Source organism: Dendrobates tinctorius, unplaced genomic scaffold, assembly GCF_039654945.1.
Source record: "Dendrobates tinctorius isolate UK_male_01 unplaced genomic scaffold, ASM3965494v1 ptg000575l, whole genome shotgun sequence".
NCBI classification, from domain to species: domain Eukaryota; kingdom Metazoa; phylum Chordata; class Amphibia; order Anura; family Dendrobatidae; genus Dendrobates; species Dendrobates tinctorius.
In genome coordinates, this window is record NW_027362233.1 from 69094 (window position 1) to 94000 (window position 24907).

General features: G+C 46.0%; 1 protein-coding gene across 2 annotated transcripts in view; it reads right to left on the reverse strand.

Moving 5' to 3' along the window:
- The window catches only part of LOC141078570 (erlin-2-B), a 44182-nt gene that overhangs the window by 15227 nt on the left and 4048 nt on the right, over positions 1–24907 (reverse strand). For both annotated transcript variants that reach the window (XM_073565200.1, XM_073565201.1), the window contains exons 2-7: positions 19433–19550; positions 6940–7021; positions 6659–6705; positions 3560–3621; positions 2409–2534; positions 1280–1353 (exon numbers count right to left, since the gene is read on the reverse strand). In XM_073565200.1, the coding sequence (XP_073421301.1) occupies positions 1280–1353; positions 2409–2534; positions 3560–3621; positions 6659–6705; positions 6940–7021; positions 19433–19539 (498 nt within the window). In that variant the 5' untranslated portion in view covers positions 19540–19550. The remainder of the gene's footprint in view (positions 1–1279; positions 1354–2408; positions 2535–3559; positions 3622–6658; positions 6706–6939; positions 7022–19432; positions 19551–24907) is intronic.

Genomic DNA, 24907 nt, shown 5'->3' on the forward strand with positions numbered 1-24907 from the left:
ATTTAAGCAGTTCTTCTTTGTCTGATGGCTTGTGACTATCCATCTTCCTCTTGATTACATTCCAGAGGTTTTCAATGGGGTTCAGGTCTGGAGATTGGGCTGGCCATGACAGGGATTTGATGTGGTGGTCCTTCATCCACACATTGATTGACCTAGCTGTGTGGCATGGCGCATTGTCCTGCTGGAAAAAACAGTCCTCAGAGTTGGGGAACATTGCCTGAGCAGAAGGAATCAGCTGTTTTTCCAGGATAACCTTGTATGTGGTTTGATTCATACGCCCTTCGCAAAGATTAACCTGCCCCATTCCAGCCTTGCTGAAGCATCTCCAGATCATCACCGATCCTCCACTAAATTTCACAGTGGGTGCAAGACACTGTGGCTTGTACGCCTCTCCATGTCTCCATCTAACCATTAGACCAAGTGTTGGGCAAAGCTGAAAATTAGACTCATCAGAGAAGATTACCTTACTCCAGTCCTCTATGGTCCAATCCTTATGATCTTTGGCAAGCTTCAGCCTGGCTCTCCTTTGCTTCTCATTGATGAAAGGCATTTTTCTACCTTTACATGACTTGAGCCCTGCCTCTAGGAGCCTGTTACGAACTGTTCTTGCCTTGCACTTCACCCCAGCTGCCATTCCTTTTGTAGGTTACTTGATGTCATCCTACAGTTGCCGAGTGACATTCGATTAAGATGACGGTCATCCGGGTCTGTGGAGAGTCGTTTTCGCCCTCTGCCGGTCTGTAGCTTTGTTGTCCCCAATGTCTGCTGCTTGACCTTTCTGTAATGGACTGACGTCTTAGAAATTTTAAGGATGGAGGCAACATGACGCTCACTGTATCCCTCTGCTAGTAAAGCCAGAATTGAGCCCTTCTTTTCCTCTCTCAAGACTTTTCTTTTCAACTCCTTAGGCATGGTTAAAAGTTATTTTTTCATTCCTATTACTTTTGGGATATTACTAGCACTTGTTTTACCATCCAGCTTGTCCTATTGCAGGAGGATGGTGAAGACCACAATAAGATTTGGTTCAGGTGATCACCTAATCAGAAGCACATTAAGTAGAATGAGGTGTACTCTGGTTGGAATTCAACTGACTCTGGAATGGAATGGCTGTCAGACATGCCGAGAAGCTGTTTTTTATAAAACTGTGCAGTGGTCTCTTAAATTTTTGCCAGAGCTGTATATCAGCACAGAGACATTGAAGCTAGGCCATCTTCCTAGAAAACACCAAAGTGGGATAAACCCTGCGGATCAGTTCTCATGAGTCACTAGCTGACTATACCTGGATAATTAACCCTGGAGCCATCTCATTGAGGTCCTGCTGTAGCGCCAGCTTGAGGTTCTCATCTATCTGATCTGTGGAGAAGATGCAATAAAACAGGTCAGAAGTTAATCATACTTCCCTCATTGATCAAAATGTTCATTTCTCATTTGTGCAGCAGTACATATCATTAAAGGGATCCGGTCATCTGTTTCCATTAGTGGCATGAATCGGAGTCTGGTTGCAACCAGGAATATCTTATGAAACACCCTGACGTTTCGGAGGAAATATACTCTGAACACCCCAGCGCTGCGGCAGGTGATTGACAGGTCTCTTGCTGCGCTGGGACGATCTTTAACCCTTTTACTTTCTTTGGAACACTGGAGCTTTATACAAGATATACACGGGTACAACTGTTCAGACAGGCTCCGATTAATCGTGCCTGTGATTTGACTAGCATGGATTCGGTGATAGGTTCCTTTAAATCTAGAGTCAAAAGCTCCAGCTTTACTTTCAGGCCACCCATAGACTATAAACATCCAAGATAAGTCTTCTACTCAGTAGTGACGTTCTAAAACATCACATACGATATACAGCTGCAGGAGCCGGCTGCCAGACACTGCTGGACTCCCTATAGAGAAGGCCAAGAGGATTTGATATCGTCTATGCTTTCCCAATTGCTGTATACACTGCTTGGTGTATATACTATATAGAACGTACAGACAGTGCTTCCTTCTCCGGACCCAGCAATTATGTGATCACCAGGTGCCAGGAGGGAGCAGCAGCTACTGGGTCCCAAGAGATCCAGTCAGCTCTGCTATGCAGGCAGCTGAATTTATCATGTACCTGGGGCCAATATGCAAGCCCCATTTATAAGGGAAACCAAATTGTCAATCCAAATTGCTGCTACTAGCCCTGAACCATAGAAAAATAAAAAATAAAAAAGAATAAAAATGAATTCTTAAAAGTAGGTGTTATGCCTGGTTAGCACAGAACAGGGGTAAAAGGCCTGGTCTTGAACTGGTTAATATATGCATGAGACAATCGATAAGAGTCATACCATTAGTTAAGTGGGACGTATTTAGGGGTTGTCCACCTAAATACAGATCTACCAGGGGTTATAACAGAGGGATGAGATGGGTTTACTTACCAAACAGTTCTATATAGACCTCCTGCAGGGTGTGGACGCTGCAGAACTGGTTGAGCTCATGGTGGATCTTGTTGAAGATTAGCGCTTTATCATAATCTGCAGTATAGTTCTTCACTATGTCATACACTACAGGAATAAGGGAATATTAATACAGGGGGAAGCAATGTGCACACTTAACTTGGGGGTACACTGGCTGACTTGTGTTAAATGACCACCGAATGGCGACATATTTGCTGATCAGAGATGATTTAATAGCCGGTTTATACGGGCCGACCGCTGCTCCCATGTGCGATCAGTAATCGACCGTTCAGTGCGTACAAGTTGCCAATATTCTCGACAGCACAGGTCCTGCTTAGATAAAATGGTTTGCTGTCAAGAAGGATGATCTTTTTTGCAAACCATTAGGAGAAAGAGCATTTCCCATTCTTCAGGTGATCGCAGCAAGTTTCCACTGCAATATTATCAAGAATCTCCCTTCCTGATATAATCGTGCAATGTAAATGCAACTTTTGAAAAAATTGGTTATCTGGATTTCCATTTTATTGGTATGGATAATTATGAAGAGAAAAAGCAGCAAAATTTACCACTTGAAATCCCTGCTGCTCTGACATCTCCCTATACACAGGGGCGAAACGGACACGCCACAGTGCACGATTATCTCTTGTACAGGGAGTTTATATAACCATACAACAGTTGTCGAACCCCTGCCATCGCGTACATCAGTGATCAACTGCTGACAACAGCGAACAGGTGAATGAAGAACGGGACATCAAAGATTCTGGTGCAGGCAGACCGCACTGAAAAATGTTGCATGGAGCGATGGGCGATTTGACTGTTGAGTATACTGTAGTGTTCATTTGTAATTTTCTAACCTTCTCGCGCTTATAAACAAACTGCTATAAGCGGACATGGCTTCACATCATCACAGGAGATGCTCCATTCTCATGATCGGTGGGGGCTGCAGAGATCAGACCCCGACAATCTTTTCAGGATGTTACATTTCAGAAATAAGCAATTGCTTTATCAGATGGGAACACCCCTTTAAACAATCTTCCAAACCTGACTTAGTCTAGACATAATAGGACAGGTGTCAATCCGCATAAGGCTAAGGATAGGAAAAAAAGTGTCAGGTCTACTTGAAGGCTACTCACCTGCATTAGAGATGAGGAAATTCACCACTTCTATTCGATCAAAATATATCATGACCCCACCACTGAAAGATACAACATGGGGAACGATAAACGCATACAAAACAGTACGGAGAAGATCACAACAAAAAGCAAAGCCTGCACAATCTGGAGGCTGGAGCGAGTCCTGCACATTATCTGCGCCCCAGTATTGTTCACTGATCAGCATATCCAGTATCAATCAGAATAAAGGACACTTACATAACGGAGACCAACGACCCCAGAAAGACATAAAACCTGGCTTACTGATTTCCAGAATCATCGCCGTACTCGACGGTTGCATCTTTTATTTGAGCTCAGTTCTAATGAATGGCAAGGGATAGAACTGAATCCTATACACAACCTGTGCAGTGGATTACTGCTCTTTATTTAAAAAGCAGCCATGTTTCCCTAATACTGGATAACCTCCACTAAGGAAAGGGCCTTTTAGTTATAACTGATGCGGTGAGACAAGTAATATTAATCCTGTGTGATGTGGCGCCTCCTGTTGCCGATAGAATGATGGATGAAAGATTAAAATCGGTTTGCAGTTTTTGAAAACCCCTCTGCCAGACTGCAGTTTATTTAAAAAGCAAACAAAATGCGCTTTACTCACCCTTCACAGGTCCCACGCTGAGTCTTCACCTCTGCTCCTCGTGACCGCCATTCCGCCATTGTCTGTAGCCAATGATTGCGAGATCAACAGCTCCTCCCAGATTGATGGCACAAGCCGCCGAGTTCTCGCAGGGCAAGTGGGAGCAGTGGCAGAGACTCGAGGGAGGGTGAGTGGGAGCAGTGGCGGAGACTCGGGGGAAGATGAGTGGGTTAGCAGTGGCAGAGACTCGGGGGAAGATGAGTGGGTTAGCAGTGGCAGAGACTCGGGGGAAGATGAGTGGGTTAGCAGTGGCAGAGACTCGGGGGAAGATGAGTGGGTTAGCAGTGGCAGAGACTCGGGGGAAGATGAGTGGGATAGCAGTGGCAGAGACTTGGGGGAGGGTGAGTGGGAGCAGTGGCGGAGATTCGGGGGAAGATGAGTGGGTTAGTAGTGGCAGAGACTCGGGGGAGGATGAGTGGGTTAGCATTGGCAGAGACTCGGGGGAGGATGAGTGGGTTAGCAGTGGCAGAGACTCGGGGGAAGATGAGTGGGTTAGCAGTAGCAGAGACTCGGGGGAAGGCGAGTGGGTTAGCAGTGGCAGAGACTCGGGGGAAGATAAGTGGGTTAGCATTGGCAGAGACTCGGGGGAGGGTGAGTGGGAGCAGTGGCGGAGACTCGGGGGAAGATGAGTGGGTTAGCAGTGGCAGAGACTCGGGGGAAGATGAGTGGGTTAGCAGTGGCAGAGACTCGGGGGAAGGCGAGTGGGTTAGCAGTGGCAGAGACTCGGGGGAGGGTGAGTGGGTTAGCAGTGGCAGAGACTCGGGGGAAGATGAGTGGGTTAGCAGTGGCAGAGACTCGGGGGAAGATAAGTGGGTTAGCATTGGCAGAGACTCGGGGGAGGGTGAGTGGGAGCAGTGGCGGAGACTCGGGGGAAGATGAGTGGGTTAGCAGTGGCAGAGACTCGGGGGAAGATGAGTGGGTTACAGTAACAGAGACTCGGGGGAAGGCGAGTGGGTTAGCAGTGGCAGAGACTCGGGGGAAGATGAGTGGGTTAGCAGTGGCAGAGACTCGGGGGAAGATGAGTGGGTTAGCAGTGGCAGAGACTCGGGGGAAGATGAGTGGGTTAGCAGTGGCAGAGACTCGGGGGAAGATGAGTGGGTTAGCAGTGGCAGAGACTCGGGGGAAGATGAGTGGGATAGCAGTGGCAGAGACTTGGGGGAGGGTGAGTGGGAGCAGTGGCGGAGATTCGGGGGAAGATGAGTGGGTTAGTAGTGGCAGAGACTCGGGGGAGGATGAGTGGGTTAGCATTGGCAGAGACTCGGGGGAGGATGAGTGGGTTAGGAGTGGCAGAGACTCGGGGGAAGATGAGTGGGTTAGCAGTAGCAGAGACTCGGGGGAAGGCGAGTGGGTTAGCAGTGGCAGAGACTCGGGGGAAGATAAGTGGGTTAGCATTGGCAGAGACTCGGGGGAGGGTGAGTGGGAGCAGTGGCGGAGACTTGGGGGAAGATGAGTGGGTTAGCAGTGGCAGAGACTCGGGGGAAGATGAGTGGGTTAGCAGTGGCAGAGACTCGGGGGAAGGCGAGTGGGTTAGCAGTGGCAGAGACTCGGGGGAGGGTGAGTGGGTTAGCAGTGGCAGAGACTCGGGGGAAGATGAGTGGGTTAGCAGTGGCAGAGACTCGGGGGAAGATAAGTGGGTTAGCATTGGCAGAGACTCGGGGGAGGGTGAGTGGGAGCAGTGGCGGAGACTCGGGGGAAGATGAGTGGGTTAGCAGTGGCAGAGACTCGGGGGAAGATGAGTGGGTTACAGTAACAGAGACTCGGGGGAAGGCGAGTGGGTTAGCAGTGGCAGAGACTCGGGGGAAGGCGAGTGGGTTAGCAGTGGCAGAGACTCGGGGGAAGGCGAGTGGGTTAGCAGTGGCAGAGACTCGGGGGAAGGCGAGTGGGTTAGCAGTGGCAGAGACTCGGGGGAAGGCGAGTGGGTTAGCAGTGGCAGAGACTCGGGGGAAGGCGAGTGGGTTAGCAGTGGCAGAGACTCGGGGGAAGGCGAGTGGGTTAGCAGTGGCAGAGACTCGGGGGAAGGCGAGTGGGTTAGCAGTGGCAGAGACTCGGGGGAAGGCGAGTGGGTTAGCAGTGGCAGAGACTCGGGGGAAGGCGAGTGGGTTAGCAGTGGCAGAGACTCGGGGGAAGGCAAGTGGGTTAGCAGTGGCAGAGACTCGGAGGAAGGCGAGTGGGTTAGCAGTGGCAGAGACTCGGGGGAAGGCGAGTGGGTTAGCAGTGGCAGAGACTCGGGGGAAGGCGAGTGGGTTAGCAGTGGCAGAGACTCGGGGGAGGGCGCGCGGGTTAGCATTGGCAGAATCTCGGGGGAGGGCGCGTGGGAGCAGTGGCCGAGACTCGGCGCAGGACCTGGGAAGGCGAGTGGGAGTAGTTGCTGCTGGATTTGAGATAGGATTTACCTGAAACCCCTTAAAGTATAATGAAACTGAGCTTACCTCGTGCCGCACGGGACGTTCTTCACTTCGTCAGTCTGTAATGTGCTCTAAAGAATAAATGGGACATTAGCGGAATCCAATCACACAGCAGTGTGCACTAATCTATGGTAACACAATCACCATAATGAGCTGTCGAAATAACATTATGTTGCTTTTATCCTGTGCTGGCAGCATCGTGCAAAAGTCTCAGACCGCCTCTGCTTCATTACAATTCCCATCAAGTTCTGGAAAGCCCCATCTGTAGACGGCGCGGCTATACGCACCTGCGCGGCTATACGCACCTGCACAGACTTGAAGGAGGTTATGAACGGCAGCATTAAATGGAAACCAGGGCCACTTGTCGAAGTGAGCAGCGCTCCGCCCCTGCAAGAAGAAGGAAGAGGTGTCTATTTGTCTTACAATACATGCAAATCATGGATGAAGAGGAAGTCGACCCCAACACGGAGCGTAAATGCTGCCGATGGTTTAGGCTGATCATACAGTAAAGACTGCAGGTCATTTTACCTGGCGTCACATTAGACAGCTTCGTCATTAGTACTGTAAGAGTGGTCGGATAAGGTTACTTTATGTTCCTCCGTCAGTATACAGGGAGATGGATAAACAGCAATTCCCCAATACGGTATATTCCTATACTGGGAAATGAAGAAAGACCTCTAACTGAAGACACAGCCCCATACACTGAATACAGGCTGCCGTAATCAGTAACCTGCATTCTGCTGATGGAGCTGCTGGGCACCAATGAGAATCTGAAGTCCTCCCAGGCCTACATGTGTATTACTGAACTGGGCGTTTCCAATATTGTAAGTGATGGCAGAGTTGTGCTCCTGTTGAGGGACAGCAGATGTGCAGGGAATAAGGTGAAGGTACTACGTTCCTCATCATTGCCGGAAATATGGCATATCCAGGTGGGAAGGCATAACACTACAAGATGTGAATGCCGCTATAACCCCAACATGACTGGGTCATTTTACACTCATTTTCCTCCGCATCTCCCTAGAGCCGTACCTTTTTTTATTTTCCCCATCCACATAGCCGCATAAATATTTGTTGTATTTTCTGACACCCATAACTTTTTCACATTTTCCCTATGGAGTGCTGTAAGGGCTTATTTTTTGGGCTCAGAGCTTACATTTTTACTTACATGCAACATTTTGAATCGCTTTTTATGCCATTTTTTTGTAGAAAGTGCAGCGACAAGAAAAAAAACAAAAAACAAACAACAAACTATAGCTAATCTTGCATTCTCATTTTCAGCATTTAACGTACAGGTACAATAATTTTATCTCTTCATACAGATCAGATTTTAACGCCCTTGGCAATACCTAATATATTAATTTGTTTGGTATGGGAAAAAGGGGCTGATTGAAACTTTTACTTTATTTTTCTGTCCCATGGTGGACTTGCACCTTCGATCGTCCACTCACCTATACTACGTACAGTAATACCACAGGGTTACAGGATATAGGGAAAGTAGGACCATGATGGTAGTTATAGGAGCCGTGGGCAGGTTCCCGGCTGCCATGGTAAAGCCATCGGTTCCCCGCAATCTCATCGCGGAGGGACAATGGGCACACAAAGGCAGTGACAAAATGTAAATATTACTGTCAGTGACAGAAGCATTTAAATGGATAAATAATGATTGGTGCAAACCCCATCTACTGATGTTACAGGCAGATACTTGCTGCATAACGCAGCCATCAGCAACGAGATATGTTGCGGGCTCAAGTCTTGAGCCCACTCCATACACCCACTGCGACCACAATCTAACCTATGTGGTTGCCATCGGGTTAAAGGAAGTGTTCCTGACAATATGGCGATACCAGGGAGTTACTCTGCATGTTGTTCCCTAATGTATCAGGAACTAACGCTTCCAAAGAAAAACAAACTCTGAAGTTCCAGGTAATTCCCGGTTTGCGGTCGTCACTCCATAAAGGAGGCTTTCGGCAGTGATACAGGGCCGCCATGATTTATAGCCTTTCTGTAGATTTCTTATTACTCTGCTCGGATTTTAGCTTTGCTTGAGGACATGCAAATGAAGGCAAATAATTACAGCATCTTCCTGGATGTGTTACATGTCATGCCAGAAAGTGCAGAGCTGCAGCCAATATCCTGCCGGATCTAAGTCGTAAATCATCCAGTCACCGCTAATGACACCTGACTGTTAGCGCCAACACTGGTAACCCTTTCAGGAATAACAGGACGGTGAAGAAGGAAACAAATGATAACTCGTCTGAACAGTAACATCTAAGAGGGGGGTTAAGTCTCCAGTCCTCTTATAGAGGGGTTGTCCGGTCTTCTGATAAGTCTGCACTCTTTTCTACATTCAGCTCACAGTAATGTACATCACTTATTATATATTCATTAAAACACACACATATAGGCAAAACAGAATAAATAATACCAAAAAAAAAAAATCTGAAAAGGCCAAAAAAGGATGTGTGGGCAGCACGGTGGCTCAGTGTCACGGGCTCAAATCCCACCAATAACATCTGCAAGGAACTTGTGTGTTCTCCCCGGGCTACCTCTCACTCTCACACTCCAAAGACATACTGATAGGGAATGTAGATTGTGAGCCCCAATGGGGACAGTGACGAAAGGATCTTTAAGGGGCACAGGTACAAAGAAAGAGGCCCTAATGGTCCCTATATAACACCCCTATAGATGCCCCTTAATAAACCTGTATTGAGCGAGGTCAAGAACATGATATCGGATTGCGCTGGAGGTCTGTGGGTATGGTCACATGACCGCCCACCCTCACCGGTAATACCGCAGGATCCCGACAGTGAGCGGGCAACCCCTTTAAGTGGATGCAAATGTAGACCAATTAATATAACAGAAGTTACACAATCTGGCATCACGGTCATGTCCTGAGGCAATCCCCTGGTCAGTGCTCCGGCTGTACGAGATAGCACATCAGCGGCCCTTGCCTTGGTGGGGGTGGACCGTCCATTTATTAAATGGACTACCAAGAATTTAAAGGGGGAAATTATTGGCAGTCCACAACCTACTCTAGTAATTCCAGCTGACCACGCAGTGACCCATGGCGATCATCTGACTAACTGGGCATTTTTGTCTCAATTCAAATTAGGAGGAATTTAGTCTTAAAAAGTACTAAATCCGGGTCACACTGTCCGACCTGGAGCTTCTGTAATGATTACACTAGGGAAGAATTACCACGTGTGAGCGCACACAGGGAGTGTGAGGGGCACAGTCACTAAGCAGCGATCCACTGCCTATTACAAATTTCAGCCTTGGTAAAAAGTGAAATGAGAGGCAAATCCACAACATTTCTGCAACAAAGTTTTGATTTTTGACTTGTGTGCACAGGTGTCCTAATCATCAATTGTTTTATAGGCACTTTGGAATTTTAATCCTCAACCTCTTATTAACATAGTAACATAGTTATTAAGGTTGAAGGGAGACTTTAAGTCCATCTAGTTCAACCCATATCCTATCCTAACTTGCCCTAACATGTTGATCCAGAGGAAGGCAAAAAAACCCCATGTGGCAACAGTAAGCTTCACATTGGGGAAAAAAATTCCTTCCCGACTCCACATACGGCAATCAGACTTGCTCCCTGGATCAACGCAATATTAAGGAAACTAGTGTATATACCCTGTAATATTATACTTTTCAAGAAAGGCATCCAGTCCCTTCTTAAATTTTAGTAGGGAATCACTCATTACAACATCATATGGCAGAGAGTTCCATAGTCTCACTGCTCTTACAGTAAAGAATCCGCGTCTGTGAGTATGCTTAAACCTTCTTTCCTCCAGACATAGAGGATGCCCCCTTGTCCCCGTCACAGGTCTAAGAGTAAAAAGATCATTAGAAAGCTCTTGGTATTGTCCCCGCATATATTTATTCATTGTGATAACATCACCCCTAAGCCTTCGATTTTCTAAACTAAATAACCCCAAGTGTAATAACCTGTCTTGGTATTGCAGACCCCCTAGTTCCCTAATAACCTTGGTCGCTCTTCTCTGCACCTGCTCCAGTTCAGCTATGTCTTTCTTATACACCGGAGACCAGAACTGTACACAGTATTCTAAGTGTGGTCGCACTAGTGACTTATATAGAGGTAAAATTATGTTCTCCTCATGAGCATCTATGCCTCTTTTAATGCATCCCATTATTTTATTTGCCTTTGCAGCAGCTGCCTGACACTGGCCGCTAAATGTGAGTTTGTCGTCCACCCATACACCCAGGTCTTTTTCAGTGACTGTTTTGCCCAGAGTTTTACAATTAACCCCTTCATGACCAAGCCTATTTTGACCTTAATGACCAGGCCATTTTTTGCAATTCTGACCAGTGTCCCTTTATGAGGTAATAACTCAGGAACGCTTCAACGGATCCTAGCGATTCTGAGATTGTTTTTTCGTGACATATTGGGCTTCATGTTAGTGGTAAATTTAGGTTGATAATTTTTGCGTTTATTTGTCAAAAAATCAGAAATTTGGTGAAAATTTAGAAAATTTTGCAATTTTCAAATTTTGAATTTTTATTCTGTTAAACCAGAGAGTTATGTGACACAAAATAGTTAATAAATAACATTTCCCATATGTCTACTTTACATCAGCACAATTTTGGAAACAAAATATTTTTTTGTTAGGAAGTTATAAGGGTTAAAAGTTGACCAGCGATTTCTCATTTTTACAATAAAATTTACAAAACCATTTTTTTTTAGGGACCACCTCACATTTGAAGTCACTTTGAGGGGTCTATATGGCAGAAAATACCCAAAAGTTACACCATTCTAAAAACTGCACCCCTCAAGCTACTCAAAACTACATTCAAGAAGATTATTAACCCTTCAGGTGTTTCACAGGAACTAAAGCAATGTGGAAAGAAAAAATGGACATTTTAATTTTTTCAACAAAAATTTTCTTTTAGCATAAATTTTTTCATTTTCACATGGGAAACAGGATAAAATGGATCCTAAAATTTGTTGGGCAATTTCTCCTGAGTACAACGATACCTCATATGTGGTCATAAACCACTGTTTGGGCGCACGGCACGGCTCAGAAAGGAAGGAGCGCCATTTGACTTTTTGAATGGAAAATATGCTGGAATATTTAGCGGTTGCCATGTCGCGTTTGGAGAGCCCCTGATGTGCCTAAACATTGGAGCTCCTCCACAAGTGACCCCATTTTGGAAACTAGACCCCCCAAGGAACTTATCTAGATGCATAGTGATCACTTTGAACCCCCAGGTACTTCACAAATTGATCTGTAAAAAAAAAAAAAACACTTTTTTTTTTTTTTTTTTCACAAAAATTTTCTTTTAGCCTCAGTTTTTTCATTTTCACATGGGCAACAGGATAAAATGGATCCTAAAATTTGTTGAGCAATTTCTCCTGAGTGCACCGATACCTCATATGTGGTCATAAACCACTGTTTGGGTGCACGGTATGGCCCGGAAGGCAAGGAGCACCATTTGACTTTTTGAATGGAAAGTTAGCTCCACTCGTTATCGGACACCATGTCGCATTTGGAGAGCCCCTGTGCATCTAAACATTGGAGCTCCCCCACAAGTGACCCCATTTTGGAAACTAGACCCCCTAAGGAACTTATCTAGACGTGTAGGGAGCACTTTGAACCCACAAGTGCTTCACAAAAGTTTATAACACAGAGCAGTGAAAATAAAAAATAATTTTTTTTCCTCAAAAATGAATTTTAGCACACTATTTTTAATTTTCACAAGGCTAACAGGAGAAATTTGACCACAAATCTTGTTGTCCAGTTTGTCCTGAGTACGCTGGTACCCCATATGTGGGGGGGAACCACTGTTTGGGCACACGGCAGGGCTCAGAAGGGAAGGAGCACCATTTGACTTTTTGAAATGCAAATTACTTCCAATCGTTAGCGGACACCATGTCGTGTTTGGAGAGCCCCTGTGTGCCTAAACATTGGAGCTCCCCCACAAATGACCCCATTTTGGAAACTAGACCCCCTAAGGAACTTATCTAGATGTGTATTGAGCACCTTGAACCCTCAAGTGCTTCACAAAAGTTTATGACGCAGAGCCGTGAAAATAAAAAAATTTTTTTTTCCCTCAAAAAATTATTTTTTAGTGTGCAATTTTTTATTTTCACAAGGGTACCAGGATAAATTAGACCCCAAAATTTGTTGTCCAGTTTGTCCTGAGTACGCTGGTACCCCACATGTGGGGGGGAACCACTGTTTGGGCACACATCGGGGCTCGGAAGGGAAGTAGTGACATTTTGAAATGCTGACTTTGATGGCAAGGTCTGCGGGTGTCATGTTACATTTGCAGAGCCCCTGATGTACCTAAACTGTGGAACCCCCCCACAAGTGACCCCATTTTGGAGACTAGACCCCCCAAGGAACTTATCTAGATGTGTGGTGAGCACCTTGAACCCCCAAGCGCTTCACAGAAGTTTATAACGCAGAGCCGTGAAAATAAAAAAAAATTTTTTTTCCACAAAAAAAAAAATGATTTTTAGCCAGCAATTTTTTTTTCACAGGGGTAGCAGGATAAATTGGCCCCAAAAGTTGTTGTCCAGTTTGTCCTGAGTACGCTGATACCTCATATGTGGGTGGGGACCACTGTTTGGGTACACGTCGCGGCTCGGAAGGGAAGTAGTGACATTATGAAATGCTGACTTTGATGGAATGGTCTGCGGGCATCATGTTACATTTGCAGAACCCTTGATGTACCTAAACTGTGGAACCCCCCCACAAGTGACCCCATTTTGTAAACTAGACCCCCTAAGGAACTTAACTAGATGTGTGGTGAGCACCTTGAACCCCCAAGTGCTTCACAGAAGTTTATAACGCAGAGACGTGAAAATAAAAAATATTTTTTTTTCCTCAAAAAAAATGATTTTTACCCAGCAATTTTTTTTTTCACAAGGGTAGCAGGATAAATTGGACCCCAAACGTTGTTGTACAGTTTGTCCTGAGTACGCTGGTGCCCCATATATGGGGGGGAACTATTGTTTGGGCACACGTAAGGGCTCGGAATGGAAGTAGTGGCGTTTTGAAATGCAGACTTTGATGGAATGGTCTGCGGTCGTCATTACGTTTGCAGAGCCCCTGATGTGCCTAAACAATAGAAACCCCCCACAAGTGACCCCATTTTGGAAACTAGACCTCCCAAGTAACTTATCTAGATGCCTGGTGAGCACTTTGGACCCCCAAGTGCTTCACAGAACTTTATAACGCAGAGACGTGAAAATTACAAAAAAAAAATTTTTTTCCACAAAAATATTTTTTTAGCCCCCAATTTTTTATTTTCCCAAGGGTACCAGGAGAAATTAGAACCCCAAAGTTGTTGTGCAATTTTTCCTGAGTACGCTGATACCCCATATGTTGGGGTAAACCACTGTTTGGGCACACGTCGGGGCTTGGAAGGGAGGAAGCACCGTTTAACTTTTTGAACGCAAAATTGGCTGGAATCAATGGTTGCACCATGTCGCGTTTGGTGACCCCCTGATGTGCCTAAACAGTGGAAACCCCTCAATTCTAACTCCAGCCCTAACCCCAACACACCCCTAACCACAGCCCTAACCCCAACACATCCCTAACCCTAATTCCAACCCTAACCATAACCCTAACCCCAACAGACCCCGAACCCTAATCCCAACCCTAACCCTAACCCTAATCCCAACCCTAACCCTAACCCTAATCCCAACCCTAACCCTAACCCTAATCCCAACCCTAACCCTAACCCTAATCCCAACCCTAACCCTAATCCCAACCCTAACCCTAATCCCAACCCTAACCCTAATCCCAACCCTAACCCTAATCCCAACCCTAACCCTAATCCCAACCCTAACCCTAATCCCAACCCTAATCCTAATCCCAACCCTAACCCTAATCCCAACCCTAACCCTAATCCCAACCCTAACCCTCATTCCAACCCTAACCCTCATTCCAACCCTAACCCTCATTCCAACCCTAACCCTCATTCCAACCCTAACCCTCATTCCAACCCTAACCCTCATTCCAACCCTAACCCTCATTCCAACCCTAACCCTCATTCCAACCCTAACCCTCATTCCAACCCTGACCCTCATTCCAACCCTGACCCTCTTTCCAACCCTGACCCTCTTTCCAACCCTAACCCTCTTTCCAACCCTAACCCTCTTTCCAACCCTAACCCTCTTTCCAACCCTAACCCTCTTTCCAACCCTAACCCTCTTTTTAACCCTAACCCTCTTTTCAACCCTAACCCTAATGGAAAAATAAAAATATTTTCTTTATTTTATTAGTTCTGCCTACCTATGGGGGTGATAATCGGGGGGTTTATTTACTTTTTCTTTCATTTTGATCACTGTGAGAGTGATCAAAATGAAAGAATGGAATCTGCAGCCGGCAGATTCGGGCGGGCGCACTGCGCATGCGCTCGCCATTTTCAAAGATGGCGGCGCCCATCATCCGGACCCGAGGGACACCGGGAGGGACGGGGGGACTCAGGAGGTACCGGGGGGGTGAGGGGAGGATCGGAGGCTGGCGGGGAGCAGAGGGAATGGGAGGGGGGCAGATGATGACAGCGGCGGCAGATCGCCGCTGTCATTCAGTTGCGGGGGGGCGATCGCCGGTGGGGGGGTGGTGGAATCGGTGTCTCCAGCCATGTCCGATGCTACAGCAGCGTCGGACATGGCTGGATTGTAATATTTCATCAATTTTCATTGATGAAATATTACTATCGCTCTGATTGGCTGTTTCACTTTTAACAGCCAATCAGAGCGATCGTAGCCACGTGGGGGCGAAGCCACGCCCCCTGTGGTGAATTACAAAGCCCCCTGTATCTGCGGGTCGGGTGACCTTTCAGTGACCCCGGTCACCCGACCCGCAGGGGGGCTTTGAAGTCATGACGCCACATAGGCGTCACTGGTCAGATTTGAACCAGGTTTCATGACGCCTATGTGGCGTCATTGGTCGTGAAGGGGTTAAGCACATAATTATACATCTTGTTCGTTCTACCCAAGTGCATGACCTTACATTTATCCCCATTAAAGCTCATTTGCCATTTATCAGCCCAAGCTTCTAGTTTACATAAATCCTCCTGTAATATAAAATTGTCCTCCTCTGTATTGATTACCCTGGAGAGTTTAGTGTCATCTGCAAATATTGAAATTCTACTCTCTATGCCCCCTACAAGGTCATTAATAAATATGTTAAAAAGAAGCGGGCCCAAAACTGACCCCTGTGGTACCCCACTGCTAACCGTGACCCAGTCTGAGTGTGCTCTATTAATAACCACCCTTTGTTTCCTATCCCTGAGCCAGCTCTTAACCCACCTACACATATTTTCCCCTATCCCCATTGTTCTCATTTTATGTATCAACCTTTTGTGTGGCACCCTATCAAAAGCTTTTGAAAAGTCCATGTACACCACATCCACTGCATTCCCTTGGTCCAGTCCAGAACTTACCTCTTCATAAAAGCTTATCAGATTAGTCTGACAGGAACGGTCCCTTGTAAACCCATGTTGATATTGGGTCATGAGGTTATTCTTCTCCAGATACTCCAGTATTGTATCTTTTAGAAAACCCTCCAGGATTCTACCCACAGTTGAGGTTAAACTCACTGGCCTATAATTTCCAAGTTCAGTTTTTGTCCCCTTTTTGAATATTGGCACCACATTTGCTATACGCCAGTCCTGTGGTACAGACCCTGTTATTATGGAATCTTTAAAGATTAAAAATAATGGTCTATCTATGACTGTGCTTAATTCCTGCAGTACTCGGGGGTGTATCCCATCCGGGCCCGGAGATTTGTCAATTTTAGTGATTTTTAGATGCCGCCGTACTTCCTGCTGGGTTAAGCAGGTGACATTTAACAGAGAATTTTTTATCCCTGATCATGTTATCGGTCATGGGATTTTCTTGTGTAAACACTGTTGAAAAAAAGTCATTTAGCATATTGGCTTTTTCCTCATCCTCATCCACCATTTCACGCAGACTATTTTTAAGGGGGCCAACACTATCATTTTTTAGTTTCTTACTATTTATGTAGTTAAAGAATATTTTGGGATTATTTTTACTTTCTCTGCCAATGAGTCTCTCTGTCTCAATCTTTGCTGTCTTGATTTGCTTTTTACAGAATTTATTTAATCTTCTGTATTTAGTTAATGCCTCATCACTACCTACTTGCTTTAATTCGCTAAATGCTTTATTTTTGTCCCTTATTGCGCCCCTTACAGCTCTATTTAGCCATAGTGGTTTCTTCCTATTTCTCGCATGTTTATTCCCATACGGTATATATTGTGCACAGGTCCTATTCAGGATGCTAATAAACGTCTCCCATTTTCTTTGTGTATTTTTATGTCTCAGGATATCGTCCCAGTTAATTCCACCAAGATCATCTCTCATCCGTTGGAAATTTGCTTTCCTGAAGTTTAGTGTCCTTGTAACCCCTCTACTACACATCTTATTAAAGGATACATGAAAACTTATTAATTTGTGATCACTGTTACCCAAGTGACCCCCAACCCTTACATTTGATATGCGGTCTGGCCTGTTGGTTAATATTAGGTCTAGCAGTGCCCCCCCTCTTGTAGGGTCCTGAACCAGTTGTGAAAGGTAATTGTCTCTCATAGTAGTCAAAAACCTATTACCTTTGCTGGAACTGCAGGTTTCGGTTCCCCAATGTATTTCAGGGTAGTTGAAGTCCCCCATAATAATGACTTCTCCTTGAGTCGCTGCTTCATCTATTTGCTTTATGAGGATATTCTCTGTTGCTTCCATTATTTTTGGAGACTTATAACAAACCCCTATCAGTAATTTATTATTTTTTCCCCCTCCCCTTATCTCTACCCACAGGGACTCTACATTTTCATTAGATTCATATATATTATCACGAAGGATGGGTTTTAAGGATGATTTTACATATAAACACACGCCTCCCCCTTGTTTATTAGTACGGTCATTTCTGAACAGACTATAGCCCTGTAAATTAACCGCCCAGTCGTGGCTCTCATCCAGCCATGTCTCAGACATCCCCACCATGTCATAATTATGTTCCAACAACATTAACTCCAATTCCTCCATTTTGTTGGCGAGACTTCTGGCATTAGTATACATGCACTTTATGTATCTCTCTGTACCTCTATTCTTTCTTATATTATTAACTGTTCTAACCCCACCCCCCATGCCACCTCCACCCCCCATGCCACCTCCACCCCCAATGTCATTATTTGTGCCCAGGTCTCTATCTGCACTGTCTTCCCCTCCTATAAAAGGAATACCCTCCCCACTGTCCCTAGTTTAAACACTCCTCCAACCTTCTAGCCATTTTCTCCCCCAGCACAGCTGCACCCTCCCCATTGAGGTGCAGCCCGTCCCTAGCGTAGAACCTGTAGCCAACTGAGAAGTCAGCCCAGTTCTGCAGGAACCCAAACCCCTCCTTCCTACACCAATTCCTGAGCCACTTATTAACCTCCCTAATCTCCCGTTGCCTCTCTGGCGTGGCACGTGGTACAGGAAGTATTTCCAAAAATACCACCTTGGAGGTCCTTGCTTTAAGCTTACAGCCTAATTCCCTGAAATCATCTTTAAGGACCTTCCATCTACCTCTAACTTTGTCATTTGTGCCAATGTGCACCATGACCGCTGGATCCTCACCAGCCCCTCCCAGTAATCTGTCAACCCGATCAGCGATGTGTCGGACTCGAGCGCCAGGTAGGCAGCACACCGTTCAACGATCCCTGTCTTTGTGACAGATTGCCCTATCTGTTCCCCTAATAATTGAGTCTCCCACTACCAGAACCTGTCTGGCCTGCCCTGCTCTCCTATTTCCCCCCTTACTGGAGCAGACACTCCTCCGGCTTTCAGAGGACATGCCTTGCTGCAGCAGTGCTACTCCTGCACTAACACTCCCCTCATCTGCCAACTTAGCAAACTTATTAGGGTGTGCCAGATCAGGACTAGCCTCCCTGGTGCTCTTCCCTCTACCCCGCCTTCTAACTGTCACCCAGCTAGCTGCTTCATTGTCCTGCAGCTCCAACCTAGCATCCCCCCCTCATCTATCCCATTGAGCATCTGCTCAGTGAGCAGAAGACTCCTTTCCATATTGTCTATGGATCTCAGTGTTGCCAGCTGCACATTTAGATCCAGTATCTGGGCTTCCAAATGAACAACGTGCTCACATCTTGCACAGCAGTATGCACCCTCGACCGGCTGTTCAAGGATTTCATACATGCGGCAAGACGTGCACTGGATGGCATTGGCAATAGTGGAGCACATCCTAATGGGGATTGCACCAGACAATAAGATAAGCAAAAATAAATTAAAAAAAAAAGAGAATTAAGAATCTTCTCCATTCAACCTCTCTGCAATGGAGCTTGTAAGTGGTGCTCTGCAGCTAACAAGTCCTTGGACCTGGGCAGCCTGAATACTCCTATGCTCCTCAGATGCAGAGAGGCAAATCTACCTCTGTTTGCAGGATAGTAGAGGGCACAATTCATCTGAAGAGCACCGACACGTTCCATTCCTCAATGCTCACACAACCCACAACAAAAACAAAACCATCAGCTGACCTCCACCACCCTGCAGCCACCAGGTACTTCGGTGAATACTTTAATACTTCAGTCACAAGTCTGGTTTTTTCATGGATAGAACATGTATTCATTATAGTTTATGTAGTTGTTCACCCCAGGTGGTCCACAAGAAAAAAAGAAAATTGCTGTAAATTTGCCCAGAGTTCTGGCGCATTGATAGATGAGACCCAATATTGTAGTCTTCTTCCTCGACAACGCATGAGAAAAGTAAGTAATGGGTCCTATAGGACTCCCAGATGCACATACCTATAATAGACCCCAATGTGTCCTTCCTCGATCTTGTGTATGGCAGACAGCAGGGCGGCAGCAGTGAATGCCACCGCGATGGCAGCTACAGCTCCGATGTGGGACATCCTCCCGAGACCTGGAAGACACATAAGGAGCCATCATTGCCCTACATAATAGTACATCATATACAGCCCTAGAAAACACCATTAAAATGGATTTCCAATGTTTAGGATATTGATGCCCTATCCCTGTGCGGCTCGTTTTACATCAAGCCACTGCCAGAGCTGAAAACAGCTGTCTGGTGGGGATGCCGGGACCCCCGCAGATAAGATATTGATGACCTCTTCTTGGAATAGGAAAACTCCTTTAAATAAAAGGGTTTAATTAGAAATGAGGCAGCAGCACATTTACGGAGCGCACGTGACCCTGCTCAGCCGGATTCACTTTATTACAACCACATGCAGAGAAAAAACCCAGAAATCAATAGCGAAAGGCGTCAGTCCCTATTGATTGCGCAGAGAATGAATGAGGTGACGGACGCCGCTATCAACGCTTCCTTTGTTTAGTAATGGAGACCAGATAACGCAGCGTTCTGTGACCGGTGGGAACGGCAGCAGATTGTCAGCCATAGTCTGGATTACTAGGAGAGAAGGTCTGGTCCTGGTCATCGTGGTTCTCTTACACCAGAGCCAGCAGAATAGTCCGCGACATGATCTGTCCAGGAAAAGATGAGAAGATTTCGGACCTACAAGTAACTAATGCTGTGATTAATGCAGATTTGTTCTTTGATAATCTGCAGTAGATTACAGGACGGGCCGCGTGAATGCGAATTCAACATATCCCCACCCAACCGCTGCATTTACTTTCAGTGATCTAAACCGTGGATTTCTAGATCGCCATCGGCTCAATTTCGGCTGCAGATCCACCACAAATACTTTTTGTCCTATAGGGCGACAAGGTCCCTCCAGATTGGTTTCAGAACAGATTCCCCAGATCAGTCATTGCTACTGTAAAAATGTAAACCCAAGACAAGTGTGAACAAAGCCTTAAAGCGCCCGTCCAATTCTGACCTCACCATCAGCTGTGGAGATACGATGGTGCAAGAGCCTGTCCAGACGTCGTGGCAGAGCGCCACCCAGAGAACACTGGTTATCTACTCCCCCGATGGCAGGAGGCGATAATGGGAAGGGTCTTGTGAAGTTCTACATCATATCAACACGTGGCGTAATTATAGCACACAAGGCTGTGCGACTTTATTAAGAAAGTTTTATTTTCTTAAAGGGTTTGTTGCCCACTGTAAATACAATAAAATCCCTAGATTGGCGCAGCTTTTTCCCCACTTTATGCTGTACAATTTGCAGGGCTCTTGGCATCTGGATCTGACAGGGGCGACTACTGCAGACAGGAAGAAACATCTCATCCGGGTCAGAAGAAACGTGAGGGTGCATTGGTCACACCAAGCTCCTGTTGGTAGTGGGTGGAGGAGCAGGGTTCCTCCCATTTATTCCTTATACCACCCTGGGCCCACCATAGATCACAAGGGAGCAGATTTGTCTCATTCTATTCCTGCTCCTCTACTGAGTATTCAGGTTGTTTTTTTTTTTTAAAATCCATCATACAGTTTCATAGATATGGGCCTTTTTATTTGTCACCGCTCTTTTTCCAGTGTGGCTGTCATGTCCTGCACCTCGGGAATCATAGTTTTGTATTGTTACTTTGCTATGCAATAAGGTTTGCCTTTTAGAAGTTTGTCCTCCCACTCTCCCTGTCCGCCTCCTTAGCCCTGGGGTCAGTAACCCCTTCCTTCTCCTTCCTCATTCTCTGTGTATCAGCCATATTAGAAGCCACATATCTTCCATCTCTGCTTCAGAAAAGTTTTTTACCTACTGCAGCTGATACAGAAACTACTACTGTAATTGTGCATAACTCCAAGAATTCAGCTTTAACATAAACCTCTTTCAGGAATCTTCATCTGTGTCTCTGCAGTCGAGTCAAGCTACCTGAAAGTGTCTGTGTGTGAGTACTGGTACACAGAGACAGCCATAGAAGCGGTATCTTAAGCGCCCCACACTCACAGCCTAATAAGAAGTCAGAATAGGGCGGTCCTTGCAGGACTCTGGAGGCGTGTCTTTAAGCTGCTCTGCATAATTACTGTTAACTCCGCCCCTTTGGGAAGAGATCATAAAAATTAGCACAAAATAAAAAGGCTCATATCTCTGGAACCGTATGGAGATTTTTTTTTTTCATCTGAACACTCAGACGAGGAGGAGGAAGAATACGAGAGCAAAATCTGTTCACGCCCCCCCGAGGAAGCCCACACGAAACGCGCGTTGGGGCTGATCTTTTGCTGTGCTCTCTCACCAGGGTTGCTATGGGTAAGATGACCTGATCCCCTGTGGATTATTTTTGCACCTAATACTACTACGAGACCTCTGAATAGGTCACTAGTATGTGACATTAACGGTCACCCCTAGGTTCATTGGGTTATATTATGGATATTAAGATTTCTGGCATACAGTGTTCATAGGGAGATTAGCTCATTTTGACCTGCCCACGCCCTACACTTTTTCATGAGATTACATTTTTGTGACATCCTGTGCCATCACCTTTTCCCTGTTGTACTTTTTTACTCAATACATTGGTATCATTACGCTTTTGTGTAATAAATCTAATATATAAAGCTCAATGTGGGTGTGTGTGTGTGTATATGTGTATGTATGTGTGTGTATGTCCGGGATTGGCATCAGCACCGTCGCAGCTACAGCCACAAAATTTGGCACAGTCACACGTCTGGACCCCGAGAGCGTCCTAGGCTATGCTGTGAGGCGAAATTTTAACCCCGCATATTCCAATTCACCAAACAATTTTGCCCCTATCTACATAACGGGGAAAAAGTGTATGTATTGGCATCTGCACCGTCGCAGCTACAGCCACAAAATTTTGCACACTCACACATCTGGACCCCGAGAGCGTCATAGGCTATGTTGTGAGGCGAAAATTTTAACCCCGCGTGTTCCAATTCACCAAACAATTTTTCCCCTATCTACATAATGGGGATAAAGTGAAAGGAAAAGTGTTGGAGGCAAATTGGCAGCTGCCAGATGTGAACAAGGGGGACTTAAAGAATGAGAGCGATGGCGCCAAAGAGTATATACCGTACAGTTGCTAAGGTGGGACCCTGACATGGGATACTCACCATACACGGGGATATGAACACACACACAAAATGCGCCACACACTACCACGTGCTTCAACACATATACCACCCTCAGCACACATTTCACCACACATACACCAACCTCGCCAAAAGTCAAAACACAAAAGTCGCCACTCAAAACTCGCCACACTGTCCCAGAGCTGTTTAAAAGATGAAAAATGAGCTGTGATTGGTTGCTATCAGCAACAGTTTTCTTTGTAGACAGTGGTGGTAACTGAGGCCTATCACACAGGATAGGATTAGATACACGGCTCAGCAGTCAGTATCACACAGGATAGGATTAGATACACGGCTCAGCAGTCAGTATCACACAGGAGAGGATTAGATACACGGCTCAGCAGTCAGTATCACACAGGATAGGATTAGATACACGGCTCAGCAGACAGTATCACACAGGATAGGATTAGATACACGGCTCAGCAGTCAGTATCACACAGGATAGGATTAGATACACAGCTCAGCAGTCAGTATCACACAGGATAGGATTAGATACACGGCTCAGCAGTCAGTATCACACAGCAGAGGATTAGATACACGGCTCAGCAGTCAGTATCACACAGGATAGGGTTAGATACACAGCTCAGCAGTCAGTATCACACAGGATAGGACTAGATACACGGCTCAGCAGTCAGTATCACACAGGATAGGGTTAGATACACGGCTCAGCAGTCAGTATCACACAGGCTAGGGTTAGATACACGCTCAGCAGTCAGTATCACACAGGATAGGGTTAGATACACAGCTCAGCAGTCAGTATCACACAGGATAGGGTTAGATACACAGCTCAGCAGTCAGTATCACACAGGATAGGGTTAGATACACGGCTCAGCAGTCAGTATCACACAGGATAGGGTTAGATACACGGCTCAGCAGTCAGTATCACACAGGAGAGGATTAGATACACGGCTCAGCAGTCAGTATCACACAGGAGAGGATTAGATACACGGCTCAGCAGTCAGTATCACACAGGAGAGGATTAGATACACGGCTCAGCAGACAGTATCACACAGGATAGGATTAGATACACGGCTCAGCAGTCAGTATCACACAGGATAGGACTAGATACACGGCTCAGCAGTCAGTATCACACAGGATAGGGTTAGATACACGGCTCAGCAGTCAGTATCACACAGGATAGGGTTAGATACACGCTCAGCAGTCAGTATCACACAGGATAGGGTTAGATACACAGCTCAGCAGTCAGTATCACACAGGATAGGGTTAGATACACGGCTCAGCAGTCAGTATCACACAGGATAGGGTTAGATACACGGCTCAGCAGTCAGTATCACACAGGATAGGGTTAGATACACGGCTCAGCAGTCAGTATCACACAGGAGAGGATTAGATACACGGCTCAGCAGTCAGTATCACACAGGAGAGGATTAGATACACGGCTCAGCAGTCAGTATCACACAGGATAGGGTTAGATACACGGCTCAGCAGTAAGTATCACACAGGATAGGGTTAGATACACAGCTCAGCAGTCAGTATCACACAGGAGAGGATTAGATACACGGCTCAGCAGTCAGTATCACACAGGATAGGGTTAGATACACAGCTCAGCAGTCAGTATCACACAGGATAGGGTTAGATACACGGCTCAGCAGTCAGTATCACACAGGATAGGGTTAGATACACGGCTCAGCAGTCAGTATCACACAGGATAGGGTTAGATACACGGCTCAGCAGTCAGTATCACAAAGGATAGGGTTAGATACACGGCTCAGCAGTCAGTATAACACAGGATAGGATTAGATACACGGCTCAGCAGTCAGTATCTCACAGGATAGGGTTAGATACACAGCTCAGCAGTCAGTATCACAGGATAGGGTTAGATACATGGCTCAGCAGTAAGTATCACACAGGATAGGGTTAGATACACAGCTCAGCAGTCAGTATCACACAGGAGAGGATTAGATACACGGCTCAGCAGTCAGTATCACACAGGATAGGGTTAGATACACAGCTCAGCAGTCAGTATCACACAGGATAGGGTTAGATACACGGCTCAGCAGTCAGTATCACACAGGATAGGGTTAGATACACGGCTCAGCAGTCAGTATCACACAGGATAGGGTTAGATACACGGCTCAGCAGTCAGTATCACACAGGAGAGGATTAGATACACGGCTCAGCAGTATCACACAGGATAGGGTTAGATACACAGCTCAGCAGACAGTATCACACAGGATAGGATTAGATACACGGCTCAGCAGTCAGTATCACACAGGATAGGGTTAGATACACGGCTCAGCAGTCAGTATCACACAGGA